General features: G+C 43.1%; 1 protein-coding gene across 1 annotated transcript; it reads right to left on the bottom strand.

Annotated features, from left to right (window-relative positions):
* Window positions 1–320: 320 nt before the first annotated feature.
* Window positions 321–26,844, bottom strand: kif5c (kinesin family member 5C; the record flags this gene model as incomplete). The annotated part of the gene is made up of 25 exons (XM_031577868.2): window positions 26,241–26,844; window positions 19,782–19,869; window positions 19,613–19,686; window positions 17,699–17,803; window positions 17,334–17,382; window positions 17,103–17,158; window positions 16,772–16,859; window positions 16,178–16,302; window positions 15,353–15,457; window positions 14,822–14,970; window positions 12,124–12,272; window positions 9,779–9,948; window positions 9,323–9,391; window positions 7,805–8,011; window positions 7,266–7,412; window positions 6,665–6,853; window positions 6,389–6,506; window positions 6,198–6,274; window positions 5,731–5,840; window positions 5,304–5,405; window positions 4,767–4,827; window positions 4,319–4,390; window positions 1,397–1,501; window positions 846–1,062; window positions 321–520 (listed from the first exon to the last, which is right to left on the bottom strand). Coding segments are annotated over exons 1-25 (2,958 nt in total), but the record flags the coding sequence as incomplete, so codon positions are not given.
* Between the last annotated feature and the right edge of the window lie 117 nt (window positions 26,845–26,961).

The raw sequence follows: 26,961 nt of genomic DNA, 5'->3' as shown, positions 1-26,961 counted from the left end.
ATTCGCTCATATTAAGTCTTCCAGACTTCAGACTTCCCTTGTCAACCTTGATTAAACAGGGGACAGCAGCCAGCCAAATACAGAATTATTTCACACCAGAATGTGTTAATGGGAATAAATCAAAAGAGTAAGACATAGAAAAGCTTGGAATCAGTAAAACATATGTAGAACAGGTTTTTGGTCACTCAAAATGTGTTGAATATTCACCTCACCCTTTATTTCATTTGGTGCTGCTGCTGCTGCTGCTGCTGCTGCTGCTGCTGTTGCTGTTGCTGCTGCTGCTGCTGCTGCTGCTGCTGCTGCTGCTGTTGCGGATTACGGTGGTGCTGCTGTGGGTGCTGAGGCTGCGGATGGCGATGGTGCTGCTGTGGGTGCTGTGGGTGCTGTGGGTGCTGTGGGTGCTGAGGCTGCGGATGACGGTGGTGTTGCTGGGGGTGGCGGCTGGAGGCTCCTCCTCTGATGGCGCTGCTCATGCTGGGGGAGCCCTGGCTGTGGTGGTGCCCCGCCCGGATGGGCTTAGCTAGAAAAGGAGCAGGCAAACTCTCATTGCATTTGAAGTAAACATGGTATAGTGACAAAGTTAACGTATTCTCATTATAACTGAATGTCCACAGTTATGGTATACAGACACATAGGCCTATGGTAGGTGGTTCCTACATTACCCTTGTAAAACAAAAATGGCACAACCCACCAGTGTGTTTAAGGTACTGTGATATATAATAACAAATGTACTAAATATTTAGTTGTTCTCATGAAATAATAGAAATTAATACTTCACACTGAGTATGGTACGCTCTCCCTCACCAATTAATACTGAACACTGAGTATGGTATGCTCTCCCTCACCAATCTGTGCAGAGTGTCCCCTCCTGGCGATGTTCTTGTTGCGGACGGCCTCTTTGATGCGGTCCACCTCCTGCTGGTAGCGTTTGCGGTCGCGCATCGCACTTTCTTTGGCCTCGCGCAGAGCCGCCTCCAGGGCCTTCACCCTCTCAACAGTGGCCCGCAGACGCTTCTCCAGCTTGGGTAGCTCGCAGCGCAGGTCTGCATTGTCACGCACCAGCTGGGAGAGAGAGACAGAGAGCGAGACGGAGAGAGAGAGAGAAAGAGAGAGAGAGAGAGATACATTATTTGTTAGATAAGACAGAAAGAGTATAGACACGTTACAACACAAAAATGTGATTCACTCAAAATGCTAATAATGAACTCATTTGCATGTAGAATTATTCTGTTAGCCTATATCACTATTTAATTTAAATATTCATATTTTAAGAAATGTAACCAATTCAAAGAACAAAACACAAACAACCCTCTCCTGTTATCAAAAAAGACAACCATTAGCCTATATTTATTGACAAGACTAGACATTTGTGCAGAAGTCACTTAAAGAGGCACACTTGTTTGTGAACTTTGGTGAGCTGTTCCAGATTATTCTCCAGGAAGATGATCTTCTGTTTCTGGGCCAAGCTGCCTCCCGTTTCATCACACTCCAGCTCAACACTCTGTGGGGGGCAGACAGGAAGAGATTATATAAACACACGCCTACATTCAGACGCTAAAGCAACAAAACCACACGTGCCTCATCCTCTACCAACAGTCCACTCAGATCTGAATTAACTGCTGAAAAAGAATGTTCTGAATTTGTTCCTTGAAGTCTGACTGGCATCACTCCACATGCTGAGAAGCAGGGCAAATCAGAGATGGCATCTTCAATCCGTGGGGTGCTTCAGGCGCTCACAATTTACGACTCAACAAGTCGCACAAATTTTGAACTTTGAAAGTGACTCTGAAAGTGATGTTGACAGTGATCACTCAAGATGAATGAATATTTTAAATTAAGAAAGAAAGGAGAGCAAGGGGAGCACATTACATTTACATTTAGTCATTTAGCAGACGCTTTTATCCAAAGCGACTTACATATGTGCGACTTACAATGTATACACATTTTACATTTACACTGATGGCACACTGCACATCAGGAGCAATTAGGGGTTCATTGCCTTGCTCAAGGACACTTCGACAGGGAATCGAACTAGCAACCTTCTGATTACTAAACGACTTCTTTACCTCCTGTACCACTGCCGCCCCCACATGGGGGCAGAGGCAAAGCAGCTAGTTTACCACACACTCCTTCAAAGCAGCTAGTTTACCACACACTCCTTCAAAGCAGCTAGTTTACCACACACTCCTTCAAAGCAGCTAGTTTACCACACACTCCTTCAAAGCAACTCCAATCTTGGTATGACAGTTCAGATATTCCAAACCAGCTTCCTCCCTGTACTCCTAGGAGAGCTCCTGTCCTTCATTTGGGCATTGCACTGCTGAGAAGGTCAATGTTAAGGCCAAATTACTTCTTCTAGCTGTTTTTGACAGCTGAAATTGTGCGTGAAATCTGTGTCCACACAAACACATATGAATGGGCCAATGGCGACAAGCACGGTGCCTGGTGTGAGACCACAGCAGGAGAAATACAGAAACTAATTGCCCTAATACTCTACTGCGGCTTAGTCAGTGTAACATCAAGTGAGCGGTACCGGACTACCAAAAACGCTCTACCACAGGCTTTGGGCATGAAGCATTATGTCAAGTTTCAGGGCCCTCTTAGCAATGCTCCATGTGGTGGACCCTGCAAGTGAAGATGAAAGGGACAAGCTGGGGAAAGTAGCCAGCTTCTTGGAACACTTCAAAGAGAGATGTAAGACCCTGTACCAGCCGTTTCAGCAGGCTGCAGTGAACGGGTGCATGGTGAAGTCAAAACATAGGTCCAGCATTCAACAGAACACAACAAAGCCAACAAAATAGGTAATAAAACTGTGGGTCCTGGCTGATGAACTCCTCAGAGCAGGAGAGGATCCCCGATCAAACGGCTTTGGGTATGATGTTGTCATGAAGCATGTAACACCGTTGATCAGTCAAGGCTATCATGTACAGTATATTTTGACAATTTTTATACATCTGTAAAGCTGGTGAAAGATTAGTTTAAACTCGGGAACCCAGCTACAGGGACTTTGCAGCATCCGTGAAAAACAGCAAGAAATGGTCGCAAAAAACTCGAAAGAGGCAGTATGAGATGGGAACGTGAGTCTGTCTTGCCCAGCAGTGGGGATAACGGGGCTGTTGCAATCTTGTCCTCGATTGAATGTGCAAATCATTATCTTATGGTGCCAAGGAAGCAAAAAGTCAGAGATGACTAGATCAATGCTGAAATCAGGCAGCCTGTGACAATTCACCAATACATGAACGCTGCTGACAGGTCAGATTAGTTGATCGCAACAAACAATGTGTTAAAGAAGTGCATGAAGTGGTGGAAAGTACGATTTCTTTACAACTCAGCATCCTTACTGTTGCTATGCAACCTCTAAGAAGGAAAGGAAGGTGCGATCTTACTCTAGTGCCCTGCAGTGCCAAGTCTAATTGCACTGCACCAGAGACTGGAATTGTTTTGGAATTTGTACATTTCATAGTTTACACTTTGATTAAAATGGATTTATAGTTCTGTAATTATATCTACACGGACCTGTAATGATGGTAGATTTTACACTGATGTCTACGGATCTTTATCTGAGCATTCCGCATGAGTTGCCAAGTGCCATGTTATCTATAGTTAATTTGCTATGAGGGAAACTACATTGTATTATCTACATACTACAACATGAAACTGCATCATTCTACTGGGTAAGACCAGCTGCAGTTGCAGTGGATCTACTATATTTGCACACAAAGGATGTAATCACTCTACCCCTTGACTGTGTGTTAACAGCTAAACTGATGTCACCCCTTGGACCCCGCCTCAAATGCTGACCACACACGGCTGAGCTGAGGAGTGATGCGTGCATCATCCTTCCCCTGAAGAGGCACCGGTGGATTTCCTGAGCACGTCGTCAATGTTTCAGCCAAGGTCTCTTTTGAGTTTCCTTTCTCACAGTGCTGCCTCATCCTGTGCCCCGCCGGCAAACGCTGAAGCCATGAGCCAAGGAGCGATGGCACCGAGCCACCGGGGCGTACAAGGGAGGTAGAGAGCCCCTGTGGTGACAACACGGCCATCACGGCCATCATGGAAAGGTTACTGTGGCTCAAACTCAAGGATGCACAGGGAACACAGGGGGGAGCGCTCACCTTTAACTTCACTCACACCCCTGGACTTGCACAACTGGGCAAATTTAGCTTTGCCATAACCTGTGAAACTGTCGAGTTAGTGTATCCGTTTTTATATATCCTGTCTCTGTCCTCTTCGTACAAGGATGCATAAGCCGTTTAAAAAACAGTTTTTGTTTAATATAGTTTAAGACTGTTGTAAAATAACGGGAATGCGTTCTTACTCTCTTCACACGAGTATTGAGATCGTCAATGAAGTGCTTCCGTAGATTATGGAGTGATTGAAGTTCTTTTGCCTATAAAGATAAAAGATTAAAAAATTAAAAACTTAAAGCAGTTTTTGTTCTCACACAGACACATGTAGATACAACATTACATCAAGGGCTCTTTTAAATCAATCATAAGGAGTCAATCCATGGATTCACTGTATTCAGTTATAACAAAGATGTGCTGTTGTTTGCTGAAAGGAGCTTCATAGGGAGAGGATGTGAATGCCCTCGCATTGCATTAGTGGATGTGCCAAACATGTAGGGAAGGATCTGTGCACTGTTAAAAATGATTCATGCTCGGATGAACACTAATACTTATGATGGGTTCTCCCACCAGCACTCTACAAGCTACAATTAGAGCGAGCCAATGGCCTGCTGGGAAATGTGAACAGTGTCCGCTCACCACAGTCTCCTCGAGGCCTTTGAGATCCTCCTTAGCCTGCTCCCTCTTCTCATTAAGAAACCTGCAGGATAGATGTTTTGGTCAAAGACAGAAACGCTACATTGAAAAACCTGTATTTTGTTTCCCTTGTTTACACCCCATATCCTCCAACAGCCCCCCCCAAAGCCTTAAAGTGGTTTATATAGTCTGGAGCACAACATGTCTCTGGTGACAAACTACAGCTTTTTTTGTTGCAACGACAAGCCGACAAAATTCTTGTTGCTCTTGAAGTATGATGAACTTTGACACCTGCCAACCTAAGCTTTAGAATATATTTTTTATCACTGTTCTACTTTCTTGCCATGAGTTGTCACGCTACAGACTACATGGTTAAGGAAAAACAATGTCACTGAGTGCATGTGAAATTAAATACTGCCCTAATCAACTCGTATGAAACTGAAAGGAAGAGCGGCACTGGATCTTCAGAAAAATACAGTAAATGTGTGACAAACATCAACAGTAGGGGGCAGCATGGAGACAAGAACCGCGGAGACTCACATGAGGTTCTGCAGCTTCTCGTCCTTCTCCAGCTCCTGCTGCTTCAGCTTGTCATTGTCAGACATGAGCTTCTTCCGCTCCAGCTGCAGGCCCTCATTCAGACTGGAGGGGAACCACATACAGTTGAAGAAGTCAACTCAATGTTAATTCCACTCCATCTCAATTCACCTTGATCTCAATTCAACTCTATCATTTACTGTATTTCGTTTTGCACAATGGTGCAGTGTCTGGCTGTTAGGTGTCATGACTAAGCAGGATAATGCTGATCAAAATTGTATTTTATTTCAAGATCCCGGTTTCCGATCGGAGCACCACAAAGCAGTTGACAATACATTGTAAGGCAGAATTTTAAAGTGAAAAGGAAGTTCCAGCTTAAATGTTGGCAGCGTTCTGATGGTTATTTTAAGATAATGAAGCAGTCACTCACTCCCTGAGCTCATCCAGGATCCTCTGCTTGTTGTCGACCTCGTCTCGTAGGCGTGACAGCTGCTTCTGGTGGGCTTCTCTATGGGTCTCCATCTGCTCCTCCAGGGTTTTCTGCACAGAGACCGAGGAATAGCCACACTCCGTATTTTTATTTACTGGTTTATTTGTTACCGTTGAGATTCATTTCAACTTTCTGAGATATAAATCATCCAACCACTGAAAAAACTAAATATGATTTATAATTTTGGAGATATGGAAGAAGAGGATGGAAGAACATCAGGGGCAGTTGTAGTAGGAGATGCCTAAACAAGAGTGAACGAGGGGGGGGGGGGGGGGAGATAGAGAATGAAAGAGGGGGGGGGGGGTAGATAGAGAGTGAAAGAGGAGGGGGGTAGATAGAGAATGAAAGAGGAGGGGGGGTAGATAGAGAGTGAAAGGGGAGGTGACAGAGATAGAGAGCTCATTCACCTTGATCTCCTCAGCATCCTGTAGTCTGCTCATGTGCTCCTTCTCTTTATCCATCTCAGACACCTCATGCATTTTCTCTATGGAGGCATCATGACAGTCCTTGGTTAGCAGAGACCTGTGTGTGTGTTGGGTGGGCTACAGATGTATGTATTTATCACTATCAGTGTGTATGTGTATGACATCAAATGCACCTTCTGTTTGCAACTTGGCTAGCTCCTCCATCAGGGAGTCCTGGCTCTCCTCCAGCTTTCTCTTCTTCTGCTCCATGTTCTGCATGTAGTCTGTCAGGGACTTGATCTTGGCTTGGAGCTAAGGAAGGAAAAACACAATACGACTTTCTTTTTAACCTCAGCCGATGAGCTAAAGATCTCCTGGTTTCCATTGTGAGAATGAAAGTCTTCCCCAGCATGCAGACTGGGATGCAGAAGCCCACGGCCCTTGGCTTGGAGCCCCCTTCTAGTCTGTACCTGAGAGATGAGGAGCTGACAGGAGGCCAGCTCCTTCTCGTTGGCCTGCATCTTGCGTGTGGTGTCAGCCTGAGTGCTCTCCAGCTGTTTGCTGCGGTTCACCAGCGACTTCACCTCCGACTTCATCTTACTGATGTAGAGACGAGCCATGGTGAACTCCTCCTCTATGGCGCCATTCATCTCGGTCATCTATATTAGACGGAGAAAACGGGCGTTAAAAATAGCTTCAGTGTGGGCACCAGAAGACAGGGGGAGAGTAGAGATTGGTAAAGACAAGTGGTTTTATTGGTGGTAGCTTGGTCATCTTTCTGAGCTTAGATGTTTAAATTGACTGACAGTGAACTGAATTCACTGAATTTGAGTTGAATTCATGGAGCTGACTGTACCAAAGACACGCAAAGAAACTCCGTGGAGGGGGGGGGGAACCCTCACCAGTACTTTGAACCCAGTGGAAGTCCAGAGTTCAGTGCCCACAAGTTACATTTTCTCAGAATAGAACATCTCCTAATTCAGATATATAAATGACCTAGCTGAGTACATGGGTTATACAAAAACAAGGAAGGACCAGGACTGAGCTGAAGTGTAGAGTGAGGGTATTTACCGCCTTGAGGTCAGTGGTGCCGAGGACGCTGCCAATGTCACTGAGGTCACGCAGCAGCAGGTTGAGGATCTCTGCAGCCCTCTTCTTCTGGTGGCCACTCAGGTCCTGCAGCCCGGCCAGCTCCCTCTCCACAGCCATCAGAGAAGCCTGGACACACACACACACACACACACACACACACACACACACACACACACACACATGAGCACACATCCATACATACAGACATATACACACATATATAGGGGTAGATACATGCAGTGGGACAGAACAACACATCTACTCAAACACATAAAGGTTACCTATATGCTTGCTTTATACAAGGGAGTATAAGTACATTTACAGACATACATATGTGTACCATTATTTACATATACGCACACACTTACACACGTACACACAAACGTTCATCCAGTTCCATACTATTCTACAGCATTTACATACACACACACACACACACACACACACACACACACACACACACAATTGCCCACCAATCCTCCCCCTCCTTTCCTCCTCTCACACACACACACACTCACAGTTTTCTGGGAGAGCTCCTCACTGAGCTGCTCGTTGCAGCGGCCCCTCTGCTCCGCCTGCTGGCTCTTCTGGTCATAGTTGACGGCCAGCTCCTCCAGCGCCTGCAGCACCTCCTTCACCTCCTCCTTAGACGCCTCGTTGTCCCGCTGCAGCCGCGACACATCCTCCTGGGCCTTCTCGTAGTCCCGCCGCGTCGATGCCACGAGCTAGGTGTGTGTGTGTGTGTGTAAATGTTCATGTGTGTGGGAAACGACAAATCAGAATACAATCCACACCATAGAAATCGATGCATAATTGCATGGTAGCCTACCATGAAAGAAAGACACATCCAAAGGTGAATATTCCAAAGCATTCTGGGTGGCATGCACACTGCAATGTTGCAAAGAATGCATGCATGCTTTACAAAGCTGCATGTTTTCTATAAGTGAGGTGCTGCGTAACAGGATAGTTACATTAAAATGACACTAGAATATACGTGTTATATCACAGTTGAAATACTTGTCATTGTCACTAAATAGAATAAGACTGTATCAGCATTCATGTGAAGACTATACGGGCTTTCTGTCTGATTTTACACGAAATGTGCAAATCAGTTTAAATAGTATGTTTAGTTGATGAAATAGGATGATTACTTGCAATTTGCATTCAAAATAGCCTTCACAGTTTGGCATGTCACCAAATGCACCTGACAATGCACACACAATGAACGGGCCGTATGAGTGTGGCATTACAGGAGCTCTCAAACTCTGAAGTGCATCGTGACAAGATGGTGGCCCTAATGGAGCTGTCATTACGGGAGCCACATTCATATTCAAATGGATTCTCCCCCCACTTTAGTATTGTCCTGGAGAAAATTATAGCTGCACAACCATGTTTAAAAGAACGGCACCTGACATGAATTCTCAAGTAGGCTTGCTGGTGATGCTTTGTTCTTCTCTACCACAGAGAGGAGATGTTCTCTTTCTCCACTAGGTGGCAGTGAGTTTACTCTTGTTATTTAGTATTTTCCATATTCCCATCTCCCCCTTGTATGGAAATGGAAATCCATCTCTCAGTCTAACATGGGATTTTAAGCAGTGACTCCAGGCATAAATCCATATTTCATGATGACGTGCTGTGGCTGTGGATGCGGACCGAGCTGAATGGGGTATTTCTATGGTGGAATCGGTGATGGAATTGTGATGGTGCTGAGCTGTTGTGCATCTCTAATATTACTGGAGAATCCAATATCCATGCAGTAGAAGTTTTCAAGGAATTGTTTGTATTCATATATACATAGGTATAAATAAATCTATTTCTGTATGTATAGTCATTTTTTGTAGGCCCTGTATTCATACAGTATAGGGTAGTAAATATGTATAAATGTAGATGGCGTTGTGTGTGTATATGTATGCATATGGGCATGTGTATGTTTGTGTGTTTGTGTTTGTGTGTGTGTGTGTGTGTGTGTGTGTGTGTGTGTGTGTGTGTGTGTGTGTGTGTGTGTGTGCACGCATGCGTCTCTAGTCTGTGCTCACCTCATCCTGATCAACCATCTGCTGCCTGAGCTCCTCTGCCAGTTGACTCTGCTGGTTGATTTCATCGTCCTGGGGAGAGGGGGAAGGGGGGGGGGGGGGGGGGGGGGGGGGGCGTTTTCACACATTTGGAGGAGGGTCTCAAAAATGGCCACACTTCACTAACATTGCTCAAATACCACGGCAACCATTAGTGATGGAACAATGGCCATGAGCATGTAGTAATAGAACATACACAGCCTGTACTGTAGCAATGTGTAAACCTATCATGGAGTCTGTGTACATGTAGGACATAAACATAATATGACCAACAATAGAATAACATATTGCTTCTCTCACAATGAAAGATATGATCATGAGCAAGTCAAACCCCAAACCTTCAACATTGTTATTGTAAAGCCCCTTAGTTAACTTTCAGTATCAGACTATCTCTGCAGTCCAGATGTGGTGGAGTCCCACCTTGTCATCCAGCTGCTGGTAGAGGTCGTTGATCAGCTCCTCGTACTGGGTCTTCTCTGCGTCGGCGAGGGGGGGTGCAGGGGCCGGGGCCGGCGTCTCAACCAGGGGGGTGCTCTCTGCATTCTTCTGCTCTTTTGGAGCGGACTGCTCCTCCACAGGAACGGCCTCTCCTGGAAGAACGAGAGAAAGAGAGAGAAAGAGAGAGAGAGAATGTATAAAGAACATTACGGGTGGATTTGAACCTGCAAGGTCCTCGTTTCGTTGTCTATACTTTTTAGCTCTCTATTCTGTATTTATTACTCCAGCGTCAAGTCATTGGTTTTGCGATTGCAAAAGATGTGCATATTCAACCTGCTTTAAAAAAACGGCACAAAATAGAGGTCGTAAAATACCTCTAGGATAAGCAAATACCTACCATAACAGCCAATACCTAAATTACCTAAAATAAAATAAAAAGTTTTGTGTAGTTGGATCCATTTTCAGTACACCAGCAACATTTCCTCAGAGTATGACACACAGGGAATCAATCCCAAGAGTCACATTTATGATATGAGAGGCGATCAGGCAGATATTCCGCGTAACAACGCCAGCAGACAGACTTAACTCCCTGCTGCGGATATGTGCCAAGCAACGCCGCCTCCATGAATAATCTCCTCAGTCTGAAATAATAAAAAAAAAAAAAAAAAGCCGGGATGAGCCGGTGGGAGACAACCCTGCTGTGAGGCTACCGATAAGGAAAGTGGTGGAAGTTACAGGGGGGGGGGGGGGCTTCTTCAGACAGACAGACGGAGAGTAAAAGGCTATAAAAGCACTGTCTGGTTCTTTGTAGTGGAGTTGGGTGTTGGGTATCTGCAGCGCAGCAAGCCACAAGTTTGTGTTATCTGTCATCAGGAAAAAGATGTACAAAGACTGTTTTTAATTGGATTGGACTGAAAAGAGAGTACCCACTAGGTAAGTAAAAAGAGGGTAAGAGCATGTGGCATGCTCATCATTTAATAACAGCCACTGACAGTGAAGATGACTACGGAACCAGCCCATTCTACAGAACACTATATCTGTATACTGTATAACTGTAGTGTTTCAACCTAGACAGAATATGCTAATTTTACATGCAACAGCAATCGGTTAGGAAAACCTTTCTATACCTCTCATCATCAAAATCCATAACAGCTACTATGGATTAGAATGTGTGTCTTAAGATGAGATCCTCTATGTCTATAAACATTTTATTAGGCATACAAACTATTACAAACATTTCCTTCCATGCATTCCCTTTTCAGCTCTTTATGGATTGATAGCAAATATGACCTCATTCATTCAGATCCACTCAATAGTTAAAATGGAATGACTGGAAACACGGAGGCTAACATAACATTGTATTCATCCACATAATTACTGCTCTAGACTTCATCGGTTCCACACAGATATGAGGTAAAACTAGGTTAGTCATTCAGAGGGAAATAAATAGAAAACCAAGCAGTAGGAGGCAGAAAAGCCTGACCCATTTCAGTCCAGTAAAATGAGAGGAGAAAGTAGGGAAGAAGCCAAGGTTTGTAGAGGCCTTTTTTGCTTGTTAGCAAAGCTAACTCACAATACTGTGTGCCTGAAGACTGTCGTTAAACCCATTACATCAACTGAATCCCCAACATTAGTCAAACAACGTTCTTAATGGCAGGCAGGACAGAGAAAACCATTAATGAGTGATGCACTACAAAGGAGGAGTAGAAGAGAGATACAGAACCTGTGTTCTCAAAAAGCACAACAAAATAATATATGTAATTCTTATCAATCTAAATACATCTAATAACAGGAACATTGAACATGCTATGATTTCATGTTTTCATGTATAAACACACAGTATGAATGTCAGTATATCACTTAGAGGCATTGAAGCAACCTCTGAACACAATATGTACTTGATGAGACAGTGACATGTGTCTACAATGGGCTCTGGGAGATTAACTCATTCGCACTCTGTTCTCCCACTCGCTATCACACTCAATCTCTTTTTCATCTTCACCCTGTATAGGAACCTCATAACTGTTCTCAGCTGCTCTATCTACTAATATATCTGTCTGTTTGCTACACTCAGTAGTCCTCCAAAGCTCAAAATGTCTGATGGAAGTCCACCTCTTGCTTTCGTTTTTTATTGAACTATCTTTTCCCTTCCACCTGTTTTCTTCTGCTGTTTTCAGCCCTTAACTCTTGGACCAACTCTTCACAGAATTTTTTTTCTTTTAGCAGCATTGCTTGTCTTTTTGGCAACACAACTGACTCCACATGCACACCTTCTCTCAGTGTCCTTTGACCTTTGGCCTTGGGCTCCATCCCTCCCCTGCCTTTACCTTTCCTCCAGCGTCTCAGCTCAGTCTCCAGGCGCTGAATGATATGCTTCAGACCTCTGTTCTTCTCCTTCTCCTTCTCGTACTTCTTCTTCCACTCCTCTGCAGTTAGCTCCATGTTCACGGACACTGTGTTCTTGATGGTCTTAGCTCTGCATGAAGGGGAGGTGATCATCAGCTACTAGGTTGACAGAGGTACTTGTATTGACAGATACAGCAGGAAACTTGGACACAAAAGTTTGATGTGAAAGGTCATCTGAAGGAAATGTAGTGAAGTGTCATTATCACACGGCATGATTATAATAAGGCTAAAGGTAAAAATGAAGATACTATTACAGAAAAAATTCAGTGATGATTTGTATTAGTCAATTCAATATTAGTTGTATTGTTAATAATTCGATTTAAGTTATTTAATCAAATTAAATTTAGATAAGTACAATTTTAATTTTAATCATTTCAAAGCTTTGAAATTATTTAAAACATATCAGTGGACGTGCCCATTACACATATGTGTATAAAGAGTATAATTCCTTAACAGATATTCCAAATATGCAACTATCACTTAAAAAAAGAATCTATGACTCAGTACTTAGACATACAGTACATTAACTCTTGGATGTGTTGGATGAAGCATTAGCATGCAGATCACATACAGACACAAGGCCTCATTTCAGATTCATCAAATTCATAATCATCAGTTTGGGTGTTTTCTGTGTTGTGCTCAAGCTCTTTCTCACGCTTTCTCTCCCTCTCTGTGTATCTATCCCTGCTTATGTGTGTGTGTCTCTCAATGCTTATTGAACCCACAAACAGGGAGATTAAATTATTATTACTCTCGCGTCGCGTAGGCTGCTGGTTAAACAGAGATGCTCTATCTACAGGTTACAGTGAGCTGCGCTAATAGTCATTAGAGCTTTCACTAAAATACTACTGTGTGTTGTCTAACTTACGAGTTTAGATGAATAGTAAGATGATGAAGGAGTTGCAAATCAGAATTAAGGATCAGAGTTTATAATGATTGACAATAATCAATAATCCAATGTATCTTATATTAATTTGTATTTGTTGCTTTTAATTGGACTTAGGTTAAAATGTAAGAGTTTCTGGTTGAAGTTCCTGTTATATGAAATGACCTAAGGGAGGTGTGAGTGAGTGTTTTCTTGATCATATCAAAGTGTCTTTTTATTCCTTATAGCCTGTTTCTTGATTGATCATTCTCAGACTGAGACTCAACTAAACTTTTGGTCCTAAAATAATTACCATCAATGAATATCCCAGACTAAGATTTGAAACAGATCATTATCTGTTAACTCTCCAGGTCAAACACAGCCGTTTAAAATCTGTAGTGTAAATGCACGCTGTAGTTCTACAGACACATTCCACTTTAGCTTTGGCAGTTCTTCTTGGAAACTGCTTGTTTGATTAAGCCAGTCCACAAAAGAAACTCTAACAAACCCTTTGTATTATTTTAGAAAAATATTCATGCAATGTAACCTCACTACTTCGTTACAATCTCTGTCTCGTACAATATCTTCTAACTACATAGTTTTGTGTCTTTTTAAATACCCACACCCACCCAGCCAATTGCTATTCTGCATGAATAATGAAAAATGAATGATCTGTAGCATATTGTAGAGGCTTTGGCTCCTGTGGACATACCCTTCTCTCTCCTCTTGTATTTCCTGCTCAGACTTACATGTGGGCCTTACACATTTAATATCTAGCTATAATTCAGTCACTGAGACTGAGGCGGCTTGCCTCATGTTTCATGCATAAACGTCACATATTAATATTCATGCACACAGTCCTTTTGCTAATCACCAGGTTAGCAAACACACTCATTTAGTGTTCTGCATAACTGAATGAACTGGATTGTAGCCAGCATGACCACATATGTATTAGTAACACCAGATCATATTACAGCTAGTTGTAGTCTACTCAATCAGTTCACTCAAAATCTTCCAATTCTAATATCAATCCTGGTATTTTGCCAACAGTAATGTAAAATAATGCATTATAGCAGAGTGAACAGCCTTAAACCCCAAACCCAAAATGGAATGAGCATGTCTTTCTCATTAAAAGTCCTGGCGTCAGCTTTCGGATGTATTGTTCTGGGAATACGGATCTGGGCTGAGTGCTGGTGGCGTTTCTGCTAGATAGCTGAGTGTCCTGGGGGGACGGGTCTCCGGTGACATGGAGAGCATTGGGCTGGCAATGTGTGCATACGGAAGCTCTCTCTCTCACACACACACACACACACACACACACACACACACACACACACACACACACACACACACACACACACACACACACACACACACACACACACACACACACACACACACACACTCCAGGGCCTCCGCACATGCTTACACATTCTCTGTCCGACTGGCTCTTTCCTTATTCGGTTGTCTTTCTGTCTGTATGTCTGTCTATATGTCTTTGTCTGTCTGTTTTTCTCTCTGTTTGTCTGTCTGTCTGTCTGTCTGTCTGTCTGTCTGTCTGTCTGTATGTCTGTCTGTCTGTCTGTCTGTCTGTCTTTCTGTCTGTCTGTCTGTCTTTGTCTGTCTGTTTTTTCTCTCTGTTTGTCTGTCTGTCTGTCTGTCTTTCTGTCTGTCTGTCTGTCTGTCTGTCTGTCTGTCTGTCTGTCTGTCTGTCTGTTAATCCATCCATCCTTCCACTCATCCCTTCATCTCACCTCTGTCCAAACATGAGTGTGGACTTGGTCTCGGCCTCATTGTAGACGGAGGGAGAGCAGCAAATGATGATGGTGGTCCTGCAGTTCCCACCCAGGGAGTCCTGTAGGATCCTGGTCATCTTGCTGTCTCGGTATGGCACGTGGGTTTTCTGAAACCCAGGACAGAAGTAAGTCATGAGTCTGCAAAATAATTATCTTTACAAATCTGTGACTAAAAGACTTGGACAAAGCCAATGGGACTTCCTAAGTGCGGATATACAGATTTTGAATATTACATCTATTTAATATTTATGATGCAACATCCATCTAAGCAGGGACTGGAAATCAGTTGCTTGTGCCCAGTTACAAAAGTGAAAGAATTTCATTCACTCCTGGGAGAGAGTAATCATTTTCTTCTACAACAATTTCTTCAAAACCCTGGCTGACAGACTAAAAATGATGGTGAGCGTGTAGAGAGAGAGAGAGAGAGAGAGAGAGAGCGAGGGCAGTGAAGCAGAAAGGAAGAGTAAGAGGGACTGACAGAACACTTACGTTCCCCTCAGCCAGAGCGGCGATGACATTCCCCAGAGCAGAGAGGGACTTATTGATATTTTTAGCTTCATCCAGCACGGCTCCTTCTGCCCCAGTTTTACTGACCTTAAAAGCAAACACATGGTGAACATCCACGCTCGCAAAGACAGGGGTGAGGGACAGACTCTGACCTAAAGACGAACCTCGGGGGGATGGGACGGAGAGGGATGAGACAGTGGACTGTACTTTAGAGCACTATCAGTCTTGGATCTCGTTAGCTTGCTGCAGGGATGAGACAGTGGACTGTACTTTAGAGCACTATCAGTCTTGGATCTCGTTAGCTTGCTGCACCATGGTGAAAAAATGAAGGTGACTGAAAGGTGGAGATCCTATCCATGCATTATCACCTATTACAGATTTGGTCTAACACAAGCAATCAATGACGGAAGATCTTTACGACTGATAAAATCCATTATATACGTTTTTGACCTTCTGAACACAGAAGTGGTCATGAAAAAGTACCAGGCGGGTGTATAAGACCATAAACCCTGGCCTAGCTGTTTACTATGACCATTGAACAAGGGAACTAAAGAAATGTCCTTACTCATCACTGAAACTATACTGAAACGTACATCAAGAGAGATTATTACAATGGCGTCATGGATAAAATCTCATTTATTCTGGCACATACTGTATGTGATTCTGAAAATGCATGTGCTGAAAGGTCTGAAAATGCAGTTTTGTTTTAATTGTTTCTGAATGGTATGTCACAGTAAATCAGCTACTCTCCTCCAGCTGAGGTGAATGAGAACGGGATAACAGACCAGAATCGACCAGACGTCTAACCTTTTCACTGCCGGCCAGATCCACCAGATAGAGCTTGCCGGAGAGCTTCTTCTCTGTCTCCACGTTCTCCTGCTTGATATTTATCTGGAAGATGCTGTGACTGCGGGAGCTGTGCTCATTCATGTCTGCAGAGAACATGAAGGGGACAACTACCATGAGAACACATCATCAACTTCCCAGCATTCAAAATAAATGACAGTAACAAGTGAAAGCCATGTTCCAGTTCAGCTCTGTTTTCTTCCCCCACTGTTTAATAGGTCTGTATTTTCCTGATAAGCGAGGTCTATGGCAGACCAAGGAGTACATGTGTTTAATGAGGCAATAAGCCAGTGTCCTCACACGCCCTACAGGGATGGTTTGAGAATACTCTGCATACACACCCTGGGGGAGGTGATTGGATAGGAAACACCGTGGCGAGCAAACGCTTGAGTGATTGACAAGAAGGAAATGGGTGGTTTACTGTGCACAATCTCCATGATGGGAGTAAGAACTGTATTGCCTGGCGCTCATTTCTGCCGGGAAAGTGCTCCCCCCCCATTAGATTAGGAGGCTGTGAGTCGACTGCACATAAATGAGGAGTTATGAGCGTCTCACTTGTAACTGCGACGTGGCGGTTGGCTTTTCCCTCATCAATGACATCCATCACCTCCTCTGGGCTGGACACGAAGCGCTCTGTGCAGCCCTGGAAACATCACACACACACACACACACACACACACACACACACACACACACACACACACACACACACACACACACACACACACACAGGTGTCAAATCAACCCATAAACCATTAGCGTTTCAGTGTGGTTAGATGAGTTTACATAGTCGTAAAAGCATGTTCATATTTAAATATATTTTTATTAATTAAGAAAACACTGACTTATTTTGAGTTGCTCCATAAATTAGAAAAGAGCTTTTCACCTTCACATAGGGCACCCTTAATTTGTCTTCATGTACAGCCAGGTTGATCTTGGACACTAACAGAGAAAATTGTCAATACACAATCTATATACGTCTTTTAAATGCACTCAGTTTCAGGAAGAAATACTCTGCACCATCATTTTTGGTCACCGCATTTACACTCCTACAGTGACACAGTCATTTTCCCATTGACCTAAAAAACAGGTCACGGGCACACTGCCTCCTACTCACCATCCAGAAGATCTCTAATTTTGTCCAGGTAGATCTCAAAATAGGACACCTGTGGACACAGAAGGGCACAGAAAGCATCTGTAACACAGTGACCCAGATCGAGAGCCCACGGCCCATATGGCACAGGTGGCACAGGTGGCACATCCGCTCAGGGGGTATCTATGGGTGACGTGTAATCCCCCGCCAGTTCAGGATGTCATCTAATCCAACAGAACGACCCCCCCCCCCCGCTCACATCATCTACTCTTAAACAATAAGGTACCACTGCTGCAGAGAACTGCTCTACAATGGTGCAAAAGTCTTTAAAACAGATATAAAGATATATCTATCAACGGCCGTATTTAAAATGATGGGCAAATAGTCACCTTAATGTGGAACTCTAGGTTCTCATCCATGGAGTAGATGTGGTCAAAAATGTCCTCAGCAATGCGAGGGATAATCCCCATAACCTGATGGTCATGGAGCTTGCCCTGGGGGGAGGACAGAAGAGAAGATTGAAGGGGTTACATACTGTACATTGGCACAAAGCCAGCTACAGATGAAGTCACTGCAGTGGTGGGTAAGAATTGTATTCTTGTATTCTTTCGTCTGTTCACTTAGCCAATGCTAAAGCTGAGCTATTGTATCAGAGAGGTGTTGTTTAAAAATGTATGAAATTTTTGTACTAATACAATCAGGTAGGATTTCATCACACGTTCATGATATGAAAAATGCAACTGACCTTGGGGCGTTTCTAATATCAGGAAAAGGAATGGTGATTCTTGGTGACTGACTCTAGTCTAAACCTTGCTATTGTTTCATATGGTTTACTATACAGCATGCCCCCATGCGCACCAAAATGCAATAAAACTGTAATAATAAAAATGTTATTAACTCAAGCGGCAATTTAGCCTGAAGGACACACACACACACACACACACACACACACACACACACACACACACACACACACACACACACACACACACACAAACACACACTCCTTGCTCCCAATGAGGTTTGTGTGTGAGTGTGTGTCTGTGAAAATGACATTACCCAAGTATAAACATTCCTATTAATATCACTGGTATTTAAAGGTTTCGATTTCAAAATGAAATAGTTTGATTTATATTTCTATACACTCCCTAAAGCCTCTGGGCTGTTTCCAGGGAAACTACTGCAGTTTCCTGGTGAGCAATCTGCTCTCGTGAAGTGGCGTGCCTCCGCCGACACGGCAACATAATTCCGCCTCGCTGTGGGTTCTGTCCAGTATGGGCTAGGTTTCAGCCAAGTCAGGAGAATTCCAGTAACCAACCGGCAGACTAAGAAATGACATCAGAGGATAACAGCAGCTACTTCCTGTGTGGTGCAGTAGAAGGTATTTCAGGTCCCTGGCCAGAGAGAGCCAAACATGCTCTGTATCATGCAGCAGATTTGGAACCTAAACTCGTTAACTACATTTCATGATTCCTCTGATTGAGCTATCAGGTATCTCATCCGGTTTTACCTGACATTCTAAGGGTGGACAGGAATGAGGAGCTTCCTGGCAATACTTTATATTTAGCACTGATGGAGAAGAGCGATCATAGAAAATGGCAGTGTGGAGTTTCAGAAGCCACAATGACTTTGATTAGATGACTAACACGCCTATACAGAGCAGCTTTGCAATCAGATCTGAACAGACAGCAGACAAGACATACACACTTCATTGGTTAAACAATGGTATTCCATCCAGAGCTGGAACAGTATGTGTAACTGGGAACGGCTGTACAACGAGACTGCTTATGTTTTGAGTTTCCTATATTTACAGCACGTCTTGGGTTTAAGGAGGTGACGGATGTTTGTGACACAGCAAATCCACCATGACATAGCTTGGTGTTAGGCTGCAGGTGAAACCCCCGACACATAATTCTCATACCATCCTTTAATCATCTTGTTTCACTGCTCTAAGACTCTTAGGAGGACATTAAATAAAAATCCCACATTTTTAAACCCCTTTTCCGGAACCCCCTAAGGATTACGGCTCAAGACAACCACTTAATCTTTATCCGTGCCCAACAAAGGTTTTCTGTTATTCAAACATCAACATATATAAAAAACGATATACAGTATATGTGTAAGTTAATTATCTTTTATATAGAACCGGAAACAAAAGAGTTTTTAGTTGAAGTTAATCCATTAAATGTGCTTCATGCTTCTAAAATTATAATAAAATATAAATAAAAGACAAGAGAGCACATTCCTTATTTAGACCCTATTGTCTAAATATGTCCTGCATCACAGTAAGTAATATGCCTTACCTCCATGGTGTGAGTCTTCCCTGATGCTGTTTGACCATAGGCGAATATGGTTCCATTGTAACCGCCAAGCACATCTGTGGAAAAAGAAACACACATATTTCAGATTCGACTGCTTTATAAATCAACAACATTATCTATGTTCAATGGCACTCTCTGAAAAAGAGTTTACCTTTGACAATCTGTTTGGCACAGTTTTCGTACACTTCCACCTGCTCTGTGTCTGGCGGAAGGACTCTGTCATAGACGTATGGTTTGCCCTGCAGGAGACAGATTAGCATCAGCCAGGTCAACAGCTTTCATTTCAACTGATGAACTGATAAAATTGAATTACATTTATTTTAGATTAAATTGTGACAGAGAGATACATTCTGTACATACATACACATATATACACTTCTATTCAAATTTTAAAGTTTCCTTCCCCAGCCCCTCCCCTTCAGCTACCCTTTATATCCTCCTGCAATTAATTCATGAATGTGTCCTGCCAGGACTTACATGTTACAGTTTAGAGGGAGACAAATGTCTGAGTTAGTGCTTATGTCTCTGAAAGACAAGGTTCCTCTCAGTCAGAACTAGGGCACAGAGGATTTGGGGATCCCTGAGGAGCGGGCTGTGCAGTTGCATCCAGATGCTACGTGAGCTAGCTAGCCCCCCAGAGGACCGCGCTCACAGGAGGGAGCCTGGCCAAATCGCATAAAGGCATTTACATGTTGAGCGTGACAGGGCAACTGCCTGCCACGGGCACTTTTACCATAGGGAGTTACAAGGCTAAAGTATTGCACATGAAAGGGGCCGCTTCTTCCTTGCATAGTAAGCCTACAGTACAGACACTCTGAAAGTTGGAGTAGGCGTTGAGTTTCTGCAAATTTAAGGTTATTGTTGCTACCAGACTGCCAGATCTTAAGCGAATACTAGGTCTTTAAGGTCATCAGCAAGATATCCTTAAAGTCATGCAGCAAAACATAATCTTACATCACTGAACAACAAACTGCATTGAGATTAAGTGTGGGTGAATCCACTTAAAATTATTTAATTTCACCGCCTCCTTTGCATATTACTTTTTCTGTCTCTGATTCTCAGTGGAGCTGCTGGCGAGTTCATCGCTCCCACCCATCCCCCAACTGTCTGTCAGCACTTCTCTCCTTTGAAATCCACCTATTTAGCTGCTAATTCATCCTGTCCCTGCTGAACCCATTAGTGGAGTATGGCACTGTGTAAGTGATGAGGCAAGAAAAGGCACACTTAACCTGCATCAATGCCAAATGTGTCTAATGATGAATTCGCTATTTCCATGTAGTACTGCACATTTTTTTTATCAAGATTCATTGCCAAAGTTTGAGTGATTCATTACATTAGCGCAAGTGTTCTTTTAGGAAGTAATTCCTTTTCTCTCTCACACAAATACACAAACACGCTGTTCTGGAAGGACTGGGCTGGAAGGACTGCATACAATGCCTGGCTGTCATTGCCAAGTATGATTTACAATTCCGTCATGTTTCGCCGACAGTTATCACGCTTTAACATCATGAACACAGAGATTAGTGGACTATAGGAATACCCTAGGGCACTGAAGGCCTTTACTGGAAAGCTATGCTATGAACACAAAGAAGCGGCTAATCAATATGTTTATGTGTGTGAGTGAGTGTATGTGTGTGTGTGTGTATGTGTATGTGTATGTGTGTGCATGAGAGAGAGAAAGAGATCGAGCGACTGTGTGGGTATATCTGTGACATTTCTAAACTCTTCTGCTAGACGCAGATAGCTCTTTGAAGCAGCCGTGTCTCTTTGCTTTTCCCCTGTCTGAGAGCATATTTAGAGGTCGGTCAGTCACACAGACAGCAGGAGAAATGGGATGCCGGTTTGTCTACACTGAGCCAGTTACCACGGAAACTGCCTCCCAGTGGGAGAGACCTTTACTGATTGGACATCAGTTGGCTCCAGGTGTTCCCCAAAAACTGATTGCAAAGGATGAGAACGTGATTGCTTATGAGCTGGAAATGTAATGCAGAGTGTGTGTGTGTGTGTGTGTGTGTGTGTGTGTGCGTGCGTGTGTGTGTGCGTGTTTGTGTCTGTCAATGAGTGTGGGTGTTTCTCTGACAATTTCCATGTACATTGCAACGGTCGCACTATACAGACCAATGACAGAACATCTCAGAAATCTTTTGGAAAATACACCTCAACCTACCATTACCATCCCATGCACAGGGCTGTCGTCATTATGAGGGCCTGTTTACACAAAACAGACATATACATATATCTGTATTTGTACAACATGTCACTAACCTTCTCACACTGATGCAAGCTGTGAGTGAAATACTGCTGGTGGCCGCTTGCAAGATTTACATGCATGCACTCCTACACAGACACTTCATTATGTACACTCCATATCTGACACGTGACTGTGCATACATGCACACACACACACATGTGTGCACACACATACACACGTGCGCACACACATACACACGTGCGCACACACACTCACATACACACATGCACACACACACAGCGATACCATGAAGACACACACCTGCACACACACACACCCTTGAGTAACGTTCCTACACATACAGTGTATTCCGCATGACATGTTTTCTTTCTCAATAATTGATGTGCTCTCATGAAAGACAGTCAAGGTCTTTCCACATGAGAGGGGAGAGCTGGACGTCTCAACATGTTCCATCACAACTAGATAAAAGCAAGAGAAATCAGCGCTCCAAATGGCAGGACTCCGTACTGGTGTGAAGATAATCGTCTACCACAACTTCACATATCCACTAGCTTTTGTTTACTCAGTAAACCTCCTCCGTCTCTAGTCTCTAGCATATGTATGGCCACACAGCTCTGTCCTTTGAAACCCTCTGTGGGAATTCATATTCCACATTTCATCCTATCACCAGTCACCTGCCGGTCAGGTCTGACAACCTCCCATCTCCATCACCATGGAGACGTTATTCACACAGAGGGCCCCCAAGGTCTTCCGTCATGCTGGAGGTGTGTTGTTACCTCCTTGCTGTAGATGTACGGTACACCAGGGTTTCAGGAAAGCGTGTCAAACGTGTATCTATTATTTTTCAGACTGACTGCTATTAACACAGCTTTTCTCTGCTCCACATAGTTCAATTTCTATATGACACACAACATGCTCAGACACACAAATGGGTCTGCAGGACACTGTTGTATGTATGTATGTTTGTATGACATGTATGCGTGTATGTATGTATTATGTGTGTAAAGAATTGTCCACCAGCTATTCAAAGACTATGGAGGGAATGCATTACTGTTTATACAACAAAGATATGGATATAACGCAAACACGCAGCATGAGTAACTGTAACAGTGTTGAAGGCACTTTTAAAAACCGGGGTTCTATGAAGTTGGGGGATGTGTGGGGGTCAGGGGATCTCCAGCAGCCGATGAGGATAATGTAAAATTCATGAGGGATAAAAGGCATCCCACTGCTTACATTTAGGCAGGGTTTCCCTGCAGCACTGTGGAACAGACACGTCCCCTATTCTCAGCTTAGATTTACCTCCAGATAGCTTTTATGGACGGCTAAATATTTCGTAGTGAATTATCTTACATTCCGTAACATTTTACATTAACATTCGCTGGACTTACAATAGTTAATGCATTAATGCACACACAATTATGTGATTATAAACCTCAGTATTTTTAACTATACATTTGTTTCTGGGCATCAGAGTTTTTGCTTAGTTTGATGTCTGTTTGTCTATAGGGACATGTAGCACTAGCCATTCATGTGAAGCAGGTCATTCAAACCAACCTTTGTGTGTATTGTATGACTCAGTACTATAACAACAGTGTTCAGAGACACAAATCTGTGTGCATTTAAGTTGTCATTGAAAGCACAAACCACCTGAGACTAAAATCCATTTATCTGGTGGTGATAAACTGAGTTAATGGAACAAAATGTATTTTATGAAGACATTTGCAAGCCCCCTTTCCACAGATATTGGGAATCAAATTTTCTCCTGAATTAAATGAAAAAAAAAATGAATTGGCCTCTAAAATCTTTGCAGCTCTGAGGTCTTTAAAATGTGTCTTTGGAAAAGCTTGTAATGGATTTGTCATTTAAAACTGCTGCATTTGAAATTGAATCAATATAAAGATAAGCTGCATATTATATATTATATGACTTGATGCAACAAATGAAAAACAGACCTTCAATCATGACATTGTCACAAAACACACAGCTGTCAGTAGGAACAGAAGGGTTCTGCCCAATTTGGTTGGAAATGGAGGGGGAGGAGGTATGAGAATTTAACCCGTCCCCCACCCCCCCACCACAGTAATTACCATTTATTGGCAGTACCCCCTGCACCAGGCCGTGCACCAATTCTCCTGAGCAACACAGGCCAGCCACGTAGGTAACCACACAAAGGAGCCATCTGTCTCTGACTTCAGCCGTCTAATAAAGCATCTCTCTCTGACTCAGAATGATGATGCAGCATGATTTGTGCATTCACCTTTAAAATTGCCTCACAGATGAGTGGAGTAAGTGATGTAGGTGATGACTGGGCTGGCTAAAAGCTAAGGATGTCCAGTCAAGCAGGCCTGATTCACGCGCACAATTAGTAAACCCTTATTCATGCACCTGCTGCCTAAATTGGCCAGCCGCTCAACATCAAATTAAATACAATCCGGAGTAGAAAACAAAGACTAAAAGAAAGCACATACACAAAAACATCTACACAAGCGTGCAGACACACACACACACACACACACACACACACACACACACACACACACACACCTGCATTCCCTACTGGTTACACAACGCACAGTCTTGTGACTATGCCCACAAAGACCTGAACGTAGTAAATTCCCCTACCCAGTCTAATCAGGCACAACAGTACTGTTGTCATTTGTAGATTCACACAAATGAATAAATGGTTTAGGAACCGGCAGTGATGCAGATGGCAAAGCAAAGGCACGGGTGTGTTTGCCTATCTGGATGACATTATCCTCTAGGGAGGGGACACAGCTGGGCAAAGCCAGAATGAGTCAGGTGTCCAGGAGAAAATTGTTGCTTTGGCTGCAACTGCATAAATATACCACATTAAGAAAATCTCAAGCTTGGGTTTAACTGTTCCCTGAGGAGACATGCACACAAAGACTCAAACTGTTTCAGATCGCAATCACTTCTACACTTGAGAATCTACAAAAACATAGGCCCCTCCTCTCTTATCTCTGTCTCTCTTTCTCTCTCGTACACACATACAGTTTTCCATTGCTGTCTGTTCCTCCTTTTATCAGAATATCTCCTCACACAGCACATCAGATCTCTTATTTGTGTCACTTTGCACAACGTCAGCAGGCGGTCTCTTCGTTCGACAGCCATTTTTCCTGTCAGTGGCTTGGGCTTGATTCAATTCCCTTCACAGTAAAGCACTTTGACCCATACAGACAAGACTAAACAACAAACAGTAGCTGTTGCCACGGGAATCGAAACACCCATACTGGGATGATTATCTACCAGTCATGCAAAATTGAATCCCATTTTGGACAAAGACTTGCAGACTATTGAAGCAATAGCTGAAAGGTGACTGTTCTCAGGCATTGCGAGTAAAAGCCCGCTCCCAAATATGGAAAGGGGGACATTCAAAATTATTGTTGGCCAACACAACCATTTGGATCACAAAGAAGTTATATTCCATATACCTGTTCACACAGAACTATCATAACTTCAACAACGAGATATTGCAAAACAACTGCATGAAGTCAATTAGGCTAATTAAGTTTTTTTCTCCAGCTAATATGTTTTTTAATTTCATTGTTATTACAGGTCTTTTTTTTAATCACATTTTAATTTTCATTTGTTTTCACCCTAATCAATAGTCTAACATACTAAACCAAGACAGCCTGTGATTTCAATAACGGAAAGAGCCAAATGGACAACAAAGATGCATTTACAATTCGGATTGTTTGCGAAGGTTGTATTAGCTCTGTGAACATGAAGAGGAAATTATATTAGCTAAAATTGAGAAATCCTGTTAACAGCCATGCAGCCTATGACATCGTTAATAGTCTGATGATGACAAATCTGCCACAAAACACTGTCATGAAGAGTTCATGCCGGTCGTGGTAATTCAATTCTCCATGATAATGCAGAATATATTATTATAATTAAGCTGGTGAATGTCTCTGGTTAAGATTGTTTTCTGAATTCTAAACGCAAACTCACAGCATGGCCACATTAATTCAACCCCGTTCTGCATCTGAACAAACAAAAGGTCAAATAATTAAGGCGACAGTGCTTCGATTTAGCCTAAATCAGTTTTGCCAATAGAGAAATGTAAGAGAGATATACGTGTGTTGTCGTCAGCGGGTAGATTAGGGTCGAAACTATAGCTGTGCTGTGTAGCTGTTGGGATGTTGAATGTTTTGATTTCAGCTGGTCGATGCTAAAAATTAAACAAAAGTATCCTACATCCTATAGCCTATCTGTAGGAGCAGATACAGTGTTGTTGTCTGATTTTAGTGTCAAATTCAGCACGTGAAAGATAGGGTAGCCTACAACAAAGGTATTTTGCACCTGTACTGAAATGTCTCTCCTTCCAAAAACATAGTCTGCAAAAAAAGTTGAACAATTCAGGCAACTCACCGACACGACAACCGTGTCGTCCCCTTTGAATTTAGGAATGTATTTATCCCCTCGTGATATTTCAGCGCCGTTCAATGGCCTGAACCGGCACATTACTTTCACACAGCATTCAGATGCATCCGCCATCTCTGCCAGTCCAAGTGAAAATGATTAGAGAAACTTTCACAACCAGCGAAATTAAAGCACAAAGCCTTTTCAAAACATTAAGCCGCGATGCGCATTGTTGGTCGTCGATGGCAGCGTCTCCTCCAGTCGTTTGCAATCGCGGTGGATTTCTTTAGCGCAAACGTCACCTGTAGCCCGAAACAATTCACAATTGTATTAATAAATTAAATATTTTAACCGTGAAATGAAAGCAAAATAAAACACGATGAAACTTTATTTCCGTGAAGCCTGGCACGCAAATCCCAAATCGCCTTAGTGGATAGTCTGGCCCGCAGCATCAGCACCGTCTAACACCTCTGCACTCCACCTACGTTTCCACCCCTCCTTCGAGCGCTTCCGATTCTGAACACTCCCAGCACTGTTGGAACCGTACCCTTTTCCTATACCATATGAGGCAGAGAGCGGTGGAATTGTGGGTATGGTAGTTTTAACGTACAGCAGGTGTAGGCCTATAGACTATTATGTAAATAGCATAACAGTTTTCTTGCAAAGGCTTTTTTCAGTCGTGCACAAGGCTATTCCAGAACAAATCTCGACCCTGTGTTCCGAACAGATT

Source organism: Clupea harengus, chromosome 2 (genome assembly GCF_900700415.2).
Source record: "Clupea harengus chromosome 2, Ch_v2.0.2, whole genome shotgun sequence".
Taxonomy (NCBI): domain Eukaryota; kingdom Metazoa; phylum Chordata; class Actinopteri; order Clupeiformes; family Clupeidae; genus Clupea; species Clupea harengus.
Note: the sequence above shows the minus strand (reverse complement) of the source record. Positions and strands in the feature narration are given on the sequence as shown.